Raw genomic sequence first — 14860 nt, forward strand, 5'->3', positions numbered from 1 at the left:
TTGTAAAGCCTGTCTTTTGGATAAATGTCAGTCCAAAAAAATCTCAAAATAAAAAAAAAAATCGGCAATGAAAGGTGGTAATATTATTAATATTTTTCGGCAGCGCGCCCGCGACCTTAGTCAGGATAAGAGGTTCCGAGAATGGATGGATTAATGCACTATAGTATAGCTGAAAATTCCATTTAAATCAGCATGAAAGACATTTACAGTTTATTTGGCTTTATAACATCACAAGATGTGGAAAAACAATGTAAGTTGTATCCATGTCACAATGTGTAGTAGCTGCAGTGGTGTCACTACACTGCAGCATATCGCTTAACAAAATAATAAAACCAAATCATTAAGAACAGCGCTCCGTATGATTTGTTGTTAAATTGAGAGCGCTCTGTCAGAACAAGCCTCCTGATCTCTCGCATTTGGATCTCATTCAATCGTGCAGGTGTTGTGGCCGGTGGGTGTCCCGTTGATTGAAGGGCATGAATGAGCATGTTTGTCATTCATTCAATTCTTTATTTGCATGAGTTTATAATCAGTTGTAATGTTGTAACCCAGAGGACTAAAGATAGCAATTAAACTCCATATTTTATGTCATCAGACACATTTATGGGAGTATTTAAAGACCCTGTGGCTATGTGAATACCTGGCTTTTTGGCGCAGCGAGCGCTTATATGAATTTAGCAATTACTGTCCTGTCCTCAAGGGTATACATTATATACACATCATGATGGAACATACAGCTGTCTCTTCAAATTGTATTCTTACAGCTATAGCAGGTCAATATTGGGGCAAAAGGGTTCAAAATGACTCCAAACAGGCAATAAGCTGACAATTTACACAAGATGAAGGACCAAATCACACAAGCTGATAAAAAAAAAAACATTCACAAGCAAAAGTATCCAAACTCAAGTGACAAATTGTCTTACCTCTCCTGATGCTCGTCCATCGCCACCGCATTGATGTCGAATGATGTCCGTCAATGTTCACCACAAGAAGAAAATCACCATTTTCAACATCCCTCCCATATTTGGCAGACATGTGGCCTGTTGCCAAAGAGCTCAATGAAATAATTCCAATCATTTTTCCATACACCAATTCCCCTTCAATCAGTTTTCTTTACTCCCGCATTGACCTCTGTGAAGGGATTTGCTGGGGGTCAAAGGTGATTGGAGCTCAGTTGATGCAACCTGTGGGCATTTATTTTACACATACTGTACATTATTTATTGCCTTGGAAGCTGAACATAACTCACATGAAGAAAAGAGATTACGATCAACTTTAAAGTAACTAGCACATTTTCAAAAATCACATTTAGTTTTGTCGAATTCCATATGGTCAAGGTCGAGCCCATGCATATGAAACATCAGCTTACATGTAACCGCAGTGTGTTTAAAAAAAATATAATAATAAAATATAATAATAAAATATACAGGGAATGAATAAAATCTGGACTTTTATGGTGTTTACAATTAAATCATTAGGACACCAGCAGAATGAGAAATAATGCACACTTTTTGGACACTTTATAAGGTAATACCGTGAAAATTGAGGTTAGCATCATAAAAACGTCATGGCGGTGGTGTATTATCTTTTTTTTTGTAAAGGCAGATTTGTTGCTACAGCTCTTGCATCGGATCCTATTAGAGTGTGCAGGAGTGCTTATTGTAGTAGGCTGGAAATATATAACAGCAAGCCTGTGCGAGCTTGTGCGTAAAATTTGATTTACAATACAACTGAAGTAGCATTCAAGTTCTAACCGACGTGACCAACTACACATTTCTTCCACTGTATTGTGCTCAATAGAGTGGAGTTTGATCATCCAAAGAAGAGTTATTTTTCCTGACATTAAATTCAAGGTTTTTTAGTAACATTTGCCCAACTGGGGAAGGTGTTCAGATCGAACATGGCCACCCCCCACGTGTTAATGCCAATGTTGATGGTGAGGACTCCAAGGAAGTTCAGGATGAATCCAGCCTTGGCCTGAAAACACAAGCAATGCCATCGTTTAGCTTTTAAAGTGTATAAACAGTATCTGTTAGCTCGGTTCCTAGTGTAATATGTATTTTGGAGGTTTTTCGTTTTTACAAATAATTAATGTGATCTGATCAGACATAGGATTAATATAAGCGTCTTATGTCCCAAATTGGATTCCAGATCTCTGGATCCAAAGCGAACCAGCACCACACACTGAGACTTGACATTGCAGGAAGGCCTCACCATGTCTATGACTTTAAGGTTGCCGTAGGAAAAGGCGATGGCATTGGGGGGCGTGGCCACAGGCAGCATGAAAGCCAGGGAAGCAGCAATGGTGCAGGGGAACATCACGTACAGAGGGTGGATCTTAATGGCGGTGGCCTAGGGGAAACGACGGAAAACAGTTTGATGGGAGATGTTCAAATGTGATTGGAACATACAACATACAAACCAAGGCACAATGTTGAAAGTAAAAAATATATAGCTTTACAATAATACTGTTATGTGCTACCAGTCTGATAAAAACTAAGCAGCAAAATCCACCTATTCTTAACCATCTCAGAGGGCGGCCATTTTGCCGCTTGCTGTCAACTGGAAATTACATCACATCACTATCGGTGCTCAGGCCTCAGGTAACAACCAATTGTGGCTCAGCTTGCTGACGTCACATGACCAAATTTAGAAAACAGGTGAGCTGTGATTGGTCGTTACTTGAGCCCATAGACACTATGATGTCGTTTTCAGTCAACAGCAAGGGACAAAATGGCCGCCTCCTGAGATGGATAAAAGTGGGTGGATTTTGCTGCTTCATTCATATTCCATCAACACAATATTAATCAATATTACTCAGAATACCGCGCGTAGACTAATGGTGCCACACATATTGTAAAGATAATTTTTGACACGACGTCCACTTTAAAATGTACAAGAGGTCAAATGTTTGTTTTCCTTTTTTCACTCATTTTTAATTAAAGTGTAGAAATGTGACCAAAAAGTTGAAAGTTGAAATTTGTTACTGGAAAATTACAACTTTATTATCACACGTTTGCTACTTTCATAGAGTTATTACTTTATTTCTGTTAAGGGACATTACATTTGTGAAATTAAAGCTTAAACATAAAATTTAATTTTTTAACATAATAACTTTGTTAAATTGTTAAAAATTAATTCTCACAACATTATGATTTAATCCTCATAACTTTGACTCTATTATCCCAACATCACAGCTTTATTCTTGTAACATCAAGATTTCGCCTTTCTCATTTTTTTTATTGTTATTGTCACAGAGTTATGAGTCTATCAATAACAACTATCTCAAAGTCTTTATTCTCTTCGCATGACTTTATTCACCTAACATGATTACTTTGTTCTAAGGTTATAAGTACATTCTTGGCTCAGCAAAGAACAACCCATGAATGGAATACAAGAGAGGTCTGCAACGCTTGTAGGGAAGGAAGATGGGGGTAGTGATGAGAAAATGAAGCTTCATGAGTGAGTGAAAAAATATCGCAAGTGGTTCATGAAGCTTCATTTTCTCATCACCAGATGGTGGTCATGGTGGGAGTAAAGGATTGACAGAACTGAGTGTTGGTTCTCACCATTGCGCCGAGTATCGGCAGAAACAGAGTGGTGGTGGCGGTGTTGCTGGAGCATTCCGTGAACATGGCCACCATTAGACACAGCAAGATGGAGATAGCAAAAGGAGGGATGCTCTGCAGCGGTATGAGACTTTCTCCCAACCACTTGGACAGCCCCGACACCTTCACAGAGTGGGAAGAATACAAAGCTGTGTCCAAATATCTGCCGGAAGCAATTTCGTTGGGAAAATGGGGTGTGGGCTTACCTCACTACCGTGGGCTAAAGCAAATCCTCCTCCCAGGAGCAAAAGGATGTTCCAAGGCATCTTTTCATGGACAGTGTCCCAAGTAAGCAGAGGAGGTACAACTTCAGAGGGGTCATCTATTTGAGCAAAGACGAGAAATGAGTTGGAAAGTTTAGATGTGATCAACCACAGCTAAGGTAAAAGCTTTCACACACAACATGCAAAGATCATAAAAACAAACCTTCAAGAGAACGTAAAAGGTCATAAAGTAGTAAAAGACATATGTTGGCCATTCATGGAGGTTTTCCACAAAGTAAACACCTCAAAGTCTGCCTCTTAAAAAGTGCCTGTAGATTAGGCACGAAATACGCTCAATTTGAGTCGGCCGAAAAGAGAAAATTATTCATTCACACATTTTGCTTTAAAGTTCAGCATGTAGTTTGTCCAAACTTGACCTTGAAGATATCAGATTGCAAGTCCGGAAGGAGATCTGATAACAGTCATTTAAAAACACAGAATCAGCTATGTTGCTTTTAACAAGCCCTAAAACGTACAGACAGTATCTTTATGTGTTAGTGTTTAAAGGAAGAGAGGATAAACGTGATTGTAAAACCTCTCATGACAAGCCTGCTGGAAATTTCCTTCATTGAATGTCAACAGCGCAGACCCAACGATCGTTCTCGATATTTTTTTATGGCACATAAGATAAGCACAATTGTGAACTACTAAGATTTCGTCAGCGTACTCTCTCCTTGCGCGCAGCAGGTAAGAGGTGAAAAGCTTGCCTACCGTCCTCAGACGTCCTGCCCCATCTGGGAAATTTGGAGGGGATGCAGAAGAACAGCGCTGACATTAAAATGGCCACAGTGCCGTCTGTGACAAACCTGATGAGTAAACACATGTATCAAATATCAATATTAAAAATACAGCCAATGTGGGTTATATTATGCTCACTTGACTCCTACTCTGAAACTATTTCTGTCACTGTTACTATTCCTGGTCATACTCACTTTTTATTTTGGTTGAAGAGAACAGTGGCCCAGCCTGGTATGAAGCCAGGCTCCCTGGTAAACCACAGAAGAACCAGCAGCGTGAAGATAACCAGCACACTGGCCTCAGCGAAGCTCATCCTGCCCAACTTTTTGTACTCATCTTTGATTACCTGGTAGGCCTCCTTGTCACCTGCGCTCTTTTCACCGCATCCAAATGATTCTTTGAAGCTGCAAAAGCACAATAAAATACTTTGTTTCTTCGTAAAGGGGCTTGGCTGTTAGAGGGGAAGTCAAACGTAAACATTTCTTGAAAATAATATGTTATATGTGACCTCACTAGTCGAAACAGGACATTCTGATTAATATTATGTTTGTGGAATATGAGTTGTGCAGCAAAATCCAGCCGTTTTTATCAATCTCAGGGGGCGGCCATTTTGCCACTTGCTGTCAACTGAAGATGACATCACAGTTGCTCAGGGCTCAGGCAACAACCAATCAGAGCTCACCTATTTTCTGAAGCTTACTTGAGACCTGAGCAACTGTGATGTCAAATGGCAAAATGTCCGCCGTCTGATATTGATAAAAACTTCTGCATTTAGCTGCTTATCCACTAACACAATATTAACCAGAATACCGTATTTAGACTAGTGGGACTGCATATTATTGTCAAGATTCTTTTGGGGGGTGTTGACTTCCCTTTAAAATTCGGAGAGACTTCGACTTACTTAAAGCCCAGAAACATAAACTGCAGCCACAACCACGTTAAGATCAGCATGAGAATCATGTTGGGGAATGCAAAGCCAAACCAGCTTGCAAAATTGATGATGCCACCATTTTCTGGATAAAGTCTGCGGGTGAAGATAGACAACAATGAAGCTGCAAAATGGTGTCAATAAATTATCACAATAGTAGGCGCAAAGAACTTAATAAACTCTTTCAAAACAGAAAACACATGTATGGCAGTCGAGTTTTGATTCCTAAAGCATACTAAAATTCTTGTTATATAGGCCTACCATAATAGTGGTCCAATAAGGTACACAGTAAATTCTGTAGAATAAATTTTCCTCTAAACACAGTCTTTTTGGTCCCACTCTAAACAGAGTAAAATTTACACTTGGAAGAGAGTAAAATAAAAACTAGGGGAAAAAAGAAGTTACTCAAGGGTTGAGGAACAAATCCACAGCTTCAGGTAGGGAGACAGCCAATCTACTCCCTGAGCCATGCCACTCCTCCTGTGTGTTAATTATTTTTCTGCCACTGAGGATCATACGTACAGTATATGATCCCTCCACTCACCCAGCTAGAATCTTCGTAACTTCAAGAGACTAAAAACTTTGTTTTTGGTCTGGTCTCCTTTTGAATATAAACATACAGTAGGAGTGGCATACCTCAGGTGGTAGAGTGGCAAGCTAAGGTCGTGAGTTTGTTCCTTAACCATTGTGTAACTTCTTTTTATTTTTTTATAAACTAGTAAAATTTAGTCTCTCCTTGCAAAATTTACTTAGGATTTCTGACTAAAAAATCTTTAATAGTTTTACTAAGTGTACATTTTTAGAGTGAGAACAAATGTTTAGAGTAAAAATTTACTCTACAGAATTTGCTGTGTATGCTAGCTCTAAGGCGGAGCTACACTGCTGTCCCTTAATTCAATGGTCAGATGAAAAGTGAAATAGCTTACTGAGATACAATTAAACCTCTATAGTCATGTTTATATTTTCAAACAAATTTTCCAAAAGGAAATGTAAATTTCAAGTTACTCATTCACTCACAGCCATTTTCACTGAAGTAATCCCCTTCGCTATCGGCTGTTTTACTTGATTTTGATTGATTTTACAAGGCCCACATAATATTGTATTCTAGTATTATAAAAACATGGAACCTACCAACAAAAAAAGAGTATCTTCTTTCATCAGGAAAAAATATATATATTTCTATCTGTTTCCGTTTTGCAGCATTTAGGATTAGAATATAGCTAAGTTTCATCAATATTCACAAATCTATTTCAAACAGTGGGGGGAAGAGCTTTTTGCAACATGGCCCTGGTTGATCTTGTATACTCTGCAGCCACCTGCTGGCCGTTTTTGTAATAACTACCATTGCTTCAAGCATTCTCTTCAGTTCAGAGGCTGCATCAAAGCTTTCTGTATGCTCTAGCATAAAAAAAAGAAAACCTAATAAAACGTATAAATATGTCTTTGGGAGCGTGGTAATATTTAAAATAGAACATATTTATACGATTTTGGGAGCAAATGAGTTCATTTTTTGCTCATTTATAGTGTCAATCATCATCAAAATGGTCTCTCTTGGTCCAGTCTGTCAAATGGTTGGTGCGTCACATTATGAGTTTTTGGGGTACGGGTTAGGGTTAGGGTTTGAGGGGGGTTGTTTTTACAGTTAAGGTTTGGGGGTTGAGTATAAGGTTAGAATTTGGTGGCTAGGGTTAGGGCAATATCTGGTAGCTTAATTGTGACCTGCTAATACGATATGATCTGAATACCGACTTAAGCAGGTTTTCGTCCTTCTCATTCCGTGTATTTTTACGAGGCTTGGCGTCATAACGCACTCGCCGAAAAAGCTGATGGTAAAACCAACGGAAGTGCCCACCATGAAAAAATTGCTAGCATCCAATCAGATCACTCATTCTTATATTACTCATCTTGGAATTGTTGCAATCTGTGATCTGTTAACCATGTTGTTTTTTATTATTATTCGATTTTCATATTTCTTTGACATAACTGACAGTATCTCCAAACATCAACAATAAATTTCTAAGGGAATAGCATTTTGTAGTAATATTAAGCAACAACATTGAAAAGTAAGCCGCACACACACACACACACACACACACACACACACAGGATGGATAGAATGAGCTTAGCAAATGTGCGTGCCGTATAATACGAGTACGTACTCATCAATCTGGCCCATGAGGATGACGTTGGGTGTGGTTCCCGTGAGGGTCGCTGTCCCTCCAATGCTGGCAGCATAACACACGCACAGACTCATGCCTTTGGTCAGCTTCAAGTACTTCTGCTCCCGCTTGTTTTGTTGTTGATCCGCCATCTCTGGACTCCAAGCGTGACCCTCTGAAGAGAGACAAATGAGACTTTCAGTGGAACTTTCTAGCTACCAAATGAGCCACTATGAACATTCAAGGGATTTGGTACTTTGCATATTTGATGATTATTATATTGCGTCATCATCACTGAATGAACAGGGGTAAATCAGGGTTATAATAGTTTGGGATCTTTCATTACAGGTAGTTTAAATTTCATTTTGAGTTTTTTCTTTTATTTTTTTATATTCAGTTAGTTTAAAAAAAAATTCGGGCAGGATTGTTATATCTGTTTGTTTTATTTGAATTAATTTGTTATCATTTTGTTTAGTTTATTATTTATTATTTAAATTTATTAGTCTATTATTTTTAGTTTATTTTAAGAAAATCAGTATTTGTGCAGAGCAAGAGTTTAAAAAAGGTCACTAATTAGTGTGTAATAAAGTCAAGTTAACTATAATTCCCATCTTTCTTCTGTACGGCAACACAGTAATACTGAGATAAATATATTTCCTCGAAGGTCATGTATGAAATTAATTAACAAAGATGAAAACATAGGACATTTTCCATAATTACAGTTAGTTTTTATTTCAGTAGTTTCAGTTGGGTTTTTGTCTTTATTTTGTTTTTTTGTTTTGAGTTGTTACTACTTCTAATTATAATAACTTTGAGGCTAATAAGATGTACAAACCCAATTCCCAAAAAGTTGGGACACTATGCAAATTGTGAATAAAAACTGAATGCAATTATGTGGAAGTGCCAAATTTGAATATTTTCTTCAGAATAGAACATAGAGAACAGGTCAAAAGTTGAAAATGTATCATTTTAAGGGAAAACTATGTTGATTTTAAATTCCATGGTGTCAACAAATCTCAAAAAAGTTGGGACAAGGCCAAGGCATCCCCTCTTCTCAGACAACAGTCTGCAAACGTCTGGGGATCGAGGAGACAAGTTTCTCAAGTTTACAAATAGGAATGCTGTCCCATTCTTGTCTAACACGCGTCTCTCGAACTGTTCAACTGTCTCGGGCTTTCTTTGTTGCACCTTCCCCTTTATGATGCGCCAAATGTGTTCTATAAGTGAAAGAAGTAAACTGCAGGCTGGCCATTTCAATACCCGGATCCTTTTCCTGCCATGATGTTGTAATTGGTGCTGCATGTGTTCTGGCATTATCGTGTTGAGAAATGCAAGATCTTCTCTGAAAGTGATGATGCCTGGATGGGAGCATATGTTGTTCTCCAATCTGAATATACCTTTCTGCCTTGACGATGCCTTTCCAGATGTGGAAGCTGCCCATGCCATACGCACTCATGCAACCCTATACCATCACAGATGCAGGTTTATAAACCAAGTGCTGATAACAACTTGGGTTGTCCTTGTCCTCTTTAGTCAGTATGATATAGCGCCCCAGTTTTCCACAAAGAACTCGGAATCGTGATTCGTCTGACCACAAAACAGTTTTCCATTTTGCCAAATTCCATTTTAAATAACCCCTGGCCCAGAGAAACGCCTGCGCTTCTTGGTCTGCTTTAGAAATGGCTTCTTCTTTGTACTGTAGAGTTTCATCTGGCAACGCCGGCTGGCGCGGTGGATTGTGTTCACCCACAATGTTTTCTGGAAGTATTGCTGAGCCCTTTCTGTGATTTCCCTTACAGTAAGCATTCCTGTTTGCGGTGCAGTGCCGTTTAAGATCATGGGCATCCAGTGTGATTTTTCGGCCTTGACCCTTACACACAGAGATTGTTCCAGGTTCTCTGAATCTTTGGATGATGTTATGCTCTGTAGAAGATGATTACTTAAACCTTTTTGCTGATAAACACCTTTATGATATTTCTCCACTATCTTTCAGCGCAACATTGGAGGAATTGGTGATTCTCTACCCATCTTCGCTTCTGAGAGACACTGCCACTCGGAGAAGCGCTTTTTATACTCCAATCAAGTTGCCAATGGACCTCATTAGTGGTAACTGGTCTTCCAGCTGTTGTTTTATAAGTGCAATTGACTTTTCCAACCTCTTATTGCTACCTATCCCAACTTTTTTTTAGATTTGTTGGCACCATGAAATTTACACTCAACATATTTTTCCCTTAAAATGATACATTTTCTCAGTAACGTCATATTTTTGGGTGGAAATTGTATCTACTAAAAGTGGTAGTTGTATTGGTATTTGGTATTGGTGTCAGTGACTACTCAAGAGTTGAGTACAGTGATTCCTCGTTTTCCCCAAAATATCCGCAAAAAATGAAATCCGCGAAGTAGTTAGCTTTATGTTTTACGTTTATTATAAATGTTTGAATGCTCTAAAACCCCTCACCACACGCTTCTGCACTTCTCATTTTCTCACATTTCTCTCTTGTTTAAATATTCTCAATGTTCAAACCTTCATAAATGTTATAAAATAGGTACATTACTGTAAAAAAAAAAAAAAGGAAAAAAAAGCATGCAGAATTGCACCCAAAAAGTGAACCGCTTTATAGCGAGGGAACACTGTAGCCTTCTCATACTGATATGGGTCGAGACAAAAAGTGGTCTCGGACATCCCTAATTTTTTCCATGTTTGCGCCTGTACAGAACTGGATGCAAAACTACACCAACACCCACAAATGACGACTTCTCTGCTTCTCTACGGAACACCCATCATAATTAGTATCCCCAAAAACAATACAAAAGTAAAAACCTACTTGAAACATCAATGTCTGTCACGTCCATATTATCTCGATCTGTGAAGACATAAACAGAGCTGAAGACAAGAAAATGAACAACCAATGAATCACTTTAGTAAACTCTGATTATGACACACTCACCCATGTTAATGCTGTTGCCCTTTTGTTTGACCTCCTTTCTTTCGTGAGGTTCAGTCATCTCAAAGCCCTGATTTTCCACGCCGACCCTGGCAACGCGGAGTTCATTTGCTCGTTCTTCAGAATTGGCCTCCGATTCATTAAGCTGCTGCAGCACGGCATTGGCGATGGGCACCATCATGGCCGTGGACGCCGTGTTACTAATCCACATGGACAGGAAGGCCGTGGTGCCCATGAAGCCTATCATCAGGCTTGAAAGAAAAGAAACTGGAGGTGTCAGGCGATTACAATTTTTAATCGTGATTAATCGCATGACTTCAATAGTTAACTCATGATTAATCGCAAATTTTATAATAAATATAAATACTAAAAAAAAAAAATGAAGTTTTTATACTCTTGTTAACATAAAAGTGTGGGAGAATTGTTAAACTAATTGATACAGTATTTTTTTGTTTACTTTATTTATTATTTATTTTAGTTTAGTTAGTTTATTTGGTCATAACAATCAACAATAAAAAAATATATATATACATATAAAAACAAAGACCAAAAGGTGTAAACTGAAGCCAAATCTTATACTGTCTACCCTTTTCGCATAATTCTACATCAAGGTAACAGAACGATCACAAGTTCATACATTCATGTACTGCATCTACATAATTTCATAATAATTCATAAAATTGAGTTAAAATTTAAAAGAACTGTTAAAAAAAACTGTACAATAAACAAACGATGTTGAGGTCATTTTTCTGCCATTAGATGGCATAATTGCATTTGTAAGATATTGGTGACAGCTACGTGCATTTTTCTTTTCATATTAAAAGCTATCTAATCTTTAACATGAAGTAACTTGTGAAATTCTGCACATTTTTAAAATTGTAAAATACAACTTGACCCCAGTCTCCACAAATATATGCATTATTATAACATTTATTATTATGACGTTTAGGCACTTATTTTGACATATTCATTAGGCTGTTATTTTGAAAAAGGGCTGCTACAAAAGGAGGATTTGAAGTCTTACAGCGAGGGTTTGACGCCGACAAACAGCAGAACCTGGAGGGCAATTCTCTTGTGCAGGTTCCAATGCTCCACAGCGATAGCCACCAGCAACCCACCAATGAAGAGCATGTTGGAGTCTTTCAGGTACTGGATACACACCTGGGCCACAGTGACGTGTTGTCCACGTGTTAGTGAATCTTTCATGACTAGTCAGCCACTTCCTGGTTGGGTAAAGACCCACAAAATATCATACTACATAGTTGCAGATACCTCATCTGACTCCATGATGTTCATCATGGGGAAAAGAATGACAGGAAGCAAGGCCGTCGCAGCCAGGGGGATGCACTCTGTGCACCAGTAGAGCGCCATCAGGATGATCACAAAGCCACATTTAGCCTCCTATAATATATAATGCACCATTAATAGATATAAACATGTTTCCAGGCTGAAACTCGAGAGTAAAGCACATTCAGTTCCCAATTTAGTCACTGCTCTGTATTAAATATAAAACACATATTAGAAATAAAAATGCTGCTGATTACTGAATTCAGTGGTCTATAGCCCACCCCAATGTGTTCACCATTGGAATTGTACTTCATGTTTTTGTATATCATTAAAACTCATCTCAAATAAATGACAAATACTGAACAGACGATGTTTGAATGAATGTAGAATTGATGATATGGAGAGAATGATTGTTTTATTAGGGATTATCAGTCTTCTTCCTGGATATTAACATCTATATAGATGCACACACACTTTAGAGGCCATAAATGCAATAAAGATACAATAAAATGTGATTGAAATATTATGCTTTGATTATGTTCACAGCAACACAGTTATTATTAAGGTAAAAGATTCAACTCATACAACTCCAGACATTTCATTCATTTCTGCAATGGACATGTTACTTGAGAAATTGGAGTGTAAAAAGTATGTTAGCAGAGAAATAATAAGCCAGCAACATAATTATGACGGTTCGTACATTTTGAACCAGAACTCAAATTTTATTTACACAAATGATTTGTTCTATGCTACCTATGATGAGTGATTTATTTCACTTAGGCAGTACATATTAATTACATTCATTTCGACAGTAACAGAAAGTTGGCAATGAAGCCAATTGGTGTACTTTTAATTTGCATGTACAAAGGCCAGAGTGATTACAAAAGCATCCATTTCACACCCTGAAACCTCGCAAGTTGCCATCATTGTGGGACCGAAGTTTTATCGATTAAAATCACCTCAAATGCATGATTAAATCACCGCAAAGGTCTACTAACGAAAATAATTATTATTATTCCGACACAGCTCTTACATTGCATCTCATTAACGCTTGCGTGAGCACCCAAAGAATTGTGCAGCGACTGAACATTCAACAGCAGCAGAGGATTTCCAAGGGTCCACAAATCAACAGCGTCAATCCCAAATGTGAGCTATTCTTACCGAGGTGGGGATGACGAGAGGCAGGGGCAGCAGTAGAAGAGGTGTGACAACTACCACAATATAATTCCTATACCTCCACAGCCATGTAAGAAATCCAGCCATGATCGAAAAGCTATGCTACTCATTCAAAGTATTGAAAAAGTCAGCGGACCAAGAAAAAAAACATCAGTGACACAACTGTTTTTATCTCAGACGTTATCAAATGAGATCACAGTTTAAATAGCGGTTGACTTCAGGCCACTCTGAAATCCATTAAAAATTAACCTCAGAGAGAAACAGGGGCCCACGTGTGCTTCCATGTGTTTTCAGATAAGACAATGTGCTATAGAGACCATAAAAGCGGAGAAACTAATCTTAATCGGACTCTAAAATGTGGCAGCTGCCAAGTATGTATCAATGAACAAGAATATTTTGGTCATTTTCTCCCAACAGGCAGCAGTGCAACAACGGCACGTCATATCAAAATGACTGTTGGACGTTGTGAATACTGAATAGCGAAGGCACTAATATACAAAAACTACTCCAAGACAAAATAAAACAATTTAATAGAATTGTTTTTTATTGGGACAAGTCACAGGGAACATGCACGGCCAAAGTACCATTAGATAACAAGGTTAATGGCCTTGTAAATGACTCATGTGGGTGTGACTTTTGACAAAACAATGCAGTGATTCCATTCAATTCTGCTCAAGCAAGAAATGCCGACAAACCAGACTCACCTTCCGCTCTGCCGTGCGTGCATGCGAGCAAGTGTGAGAGCTGAGCTCTTGGTACACGCACAACAAAATATTTTGTAATTACAATCATTAAAAAAAAAAATCTACATTACATTACAAAACAAAAACACAAAGACTGGACACTGATGAAAACAATTGGCTACATTGAATAAAAATGTTTTTGTTTTTTTCTAAAATACAAAATCAAATCAAATGATGCATGTGCCGTGCACAGGAGTAAAAAAAAGGGGCATGGGTTATTTTATTACTTGCAGTAATTGTGTGTTTGTATTTACTAGCACTCGAGCTCAAAGTCTGTCACAGTTACACCGTTAAATGAATAGAATTGCTTGCACAGCTACATTTATATATATATATATATATATATATATTTATATATATATATATATATATATATATATATATATATATATATATATATATATATATATATATATATATATATATATATATATATATATATATATATAATGACATTTATGCCAAAACTTAACTTCAATCTGTATGCACAAAAAGTACCATTGAAAAGGAAGAACTGGACTATCGATGTCTTCTTAAAATAATCACCTATATATTTTTTTCAGATTTTTCAGGAAACACAAAAAAATTTAACCTTTTGCATTATGAGGAGATGATTTAGGCAAAATTTTTCATTTTTGCACACACACAAAAATGGCAATTATTTTAAGAGTGTGACGATATGGTTCGCAAATTACTCAAAAGCATCCTTAGGGGCACTGCAAAAATTCTCAAGACTTGCTGTAGTAATCATGATGTTCACATTGAGAATTAAAAAAACACACATTTCACATTTGTTCCACTATTCTCCTTTATTTTATCATTTGAACGATGAATTAAAATGATTTCTGTTTTCCACATAATTGACACTTTATTTTAGTAGGACTATTCGATTGACACTGTATACGCTCACAATTTCAGTTTGAATGAAGGAAATGTTGAAAGTAATATAGCTAAAAGTATAGAGTGGCTATGATGAGCAAAAATACTTTAAATTATTATTAAATTATGCCAAT

General features: G+C 37.5%; 1 protein-coding gene across 1 annotated transcript; it reads right to left on the reverse strand.

Annotated features, from left to right (window-relative positions):
• Positions 1-354: 354 nt before the first annotated feature.
• LOC147170948 (solute carrier family 13 member 2-like) lies at positions 355-13263 on the reverse strand. Its single transcript, XM_086080957.1, has 13 exons — positions 13090-13263; positions 11914-12042; positions 11666-11802; positions 10645-10892; positions 10522-10560; positions 7697-7871; positions 5511-5633; positions 4804-5013; positions 4583-4677; positions 3815-3930; positions 3570-3731; positions 2215-2352; positions 355-1977 (listed from the first exon to the last, which is right to left on the reverse strand). The coding sequence occupies exons 1-13, from the start codon at positions 13189-13191 to the stop codon at positions 1849-1851; spliced, it is 1803 nt and encodes a 600-aa protein (XP_085937083.1). The 5' UTR covers positions 13192-13263; the 3' UTR covers positions 355-1848.
• Positions 13264-14860: the final 1597 nt, after the last annotated feature.

Source organism: Leptonotus elevatus, chromosome 7, assembly GCF_054856555.1.
Source record: "Leptonotus elevatus isolate MCC_2025b chromosome 7, RoL_Lele_1.0, whole genome shotgun sequence".
NCBI classification, from domain to species: Eukaryota; Metazoa; Chordata; class Actinopteri; order Syngnathiformes; family Syngnathidae; genus Leptonotus; species Leptonotus elevatus.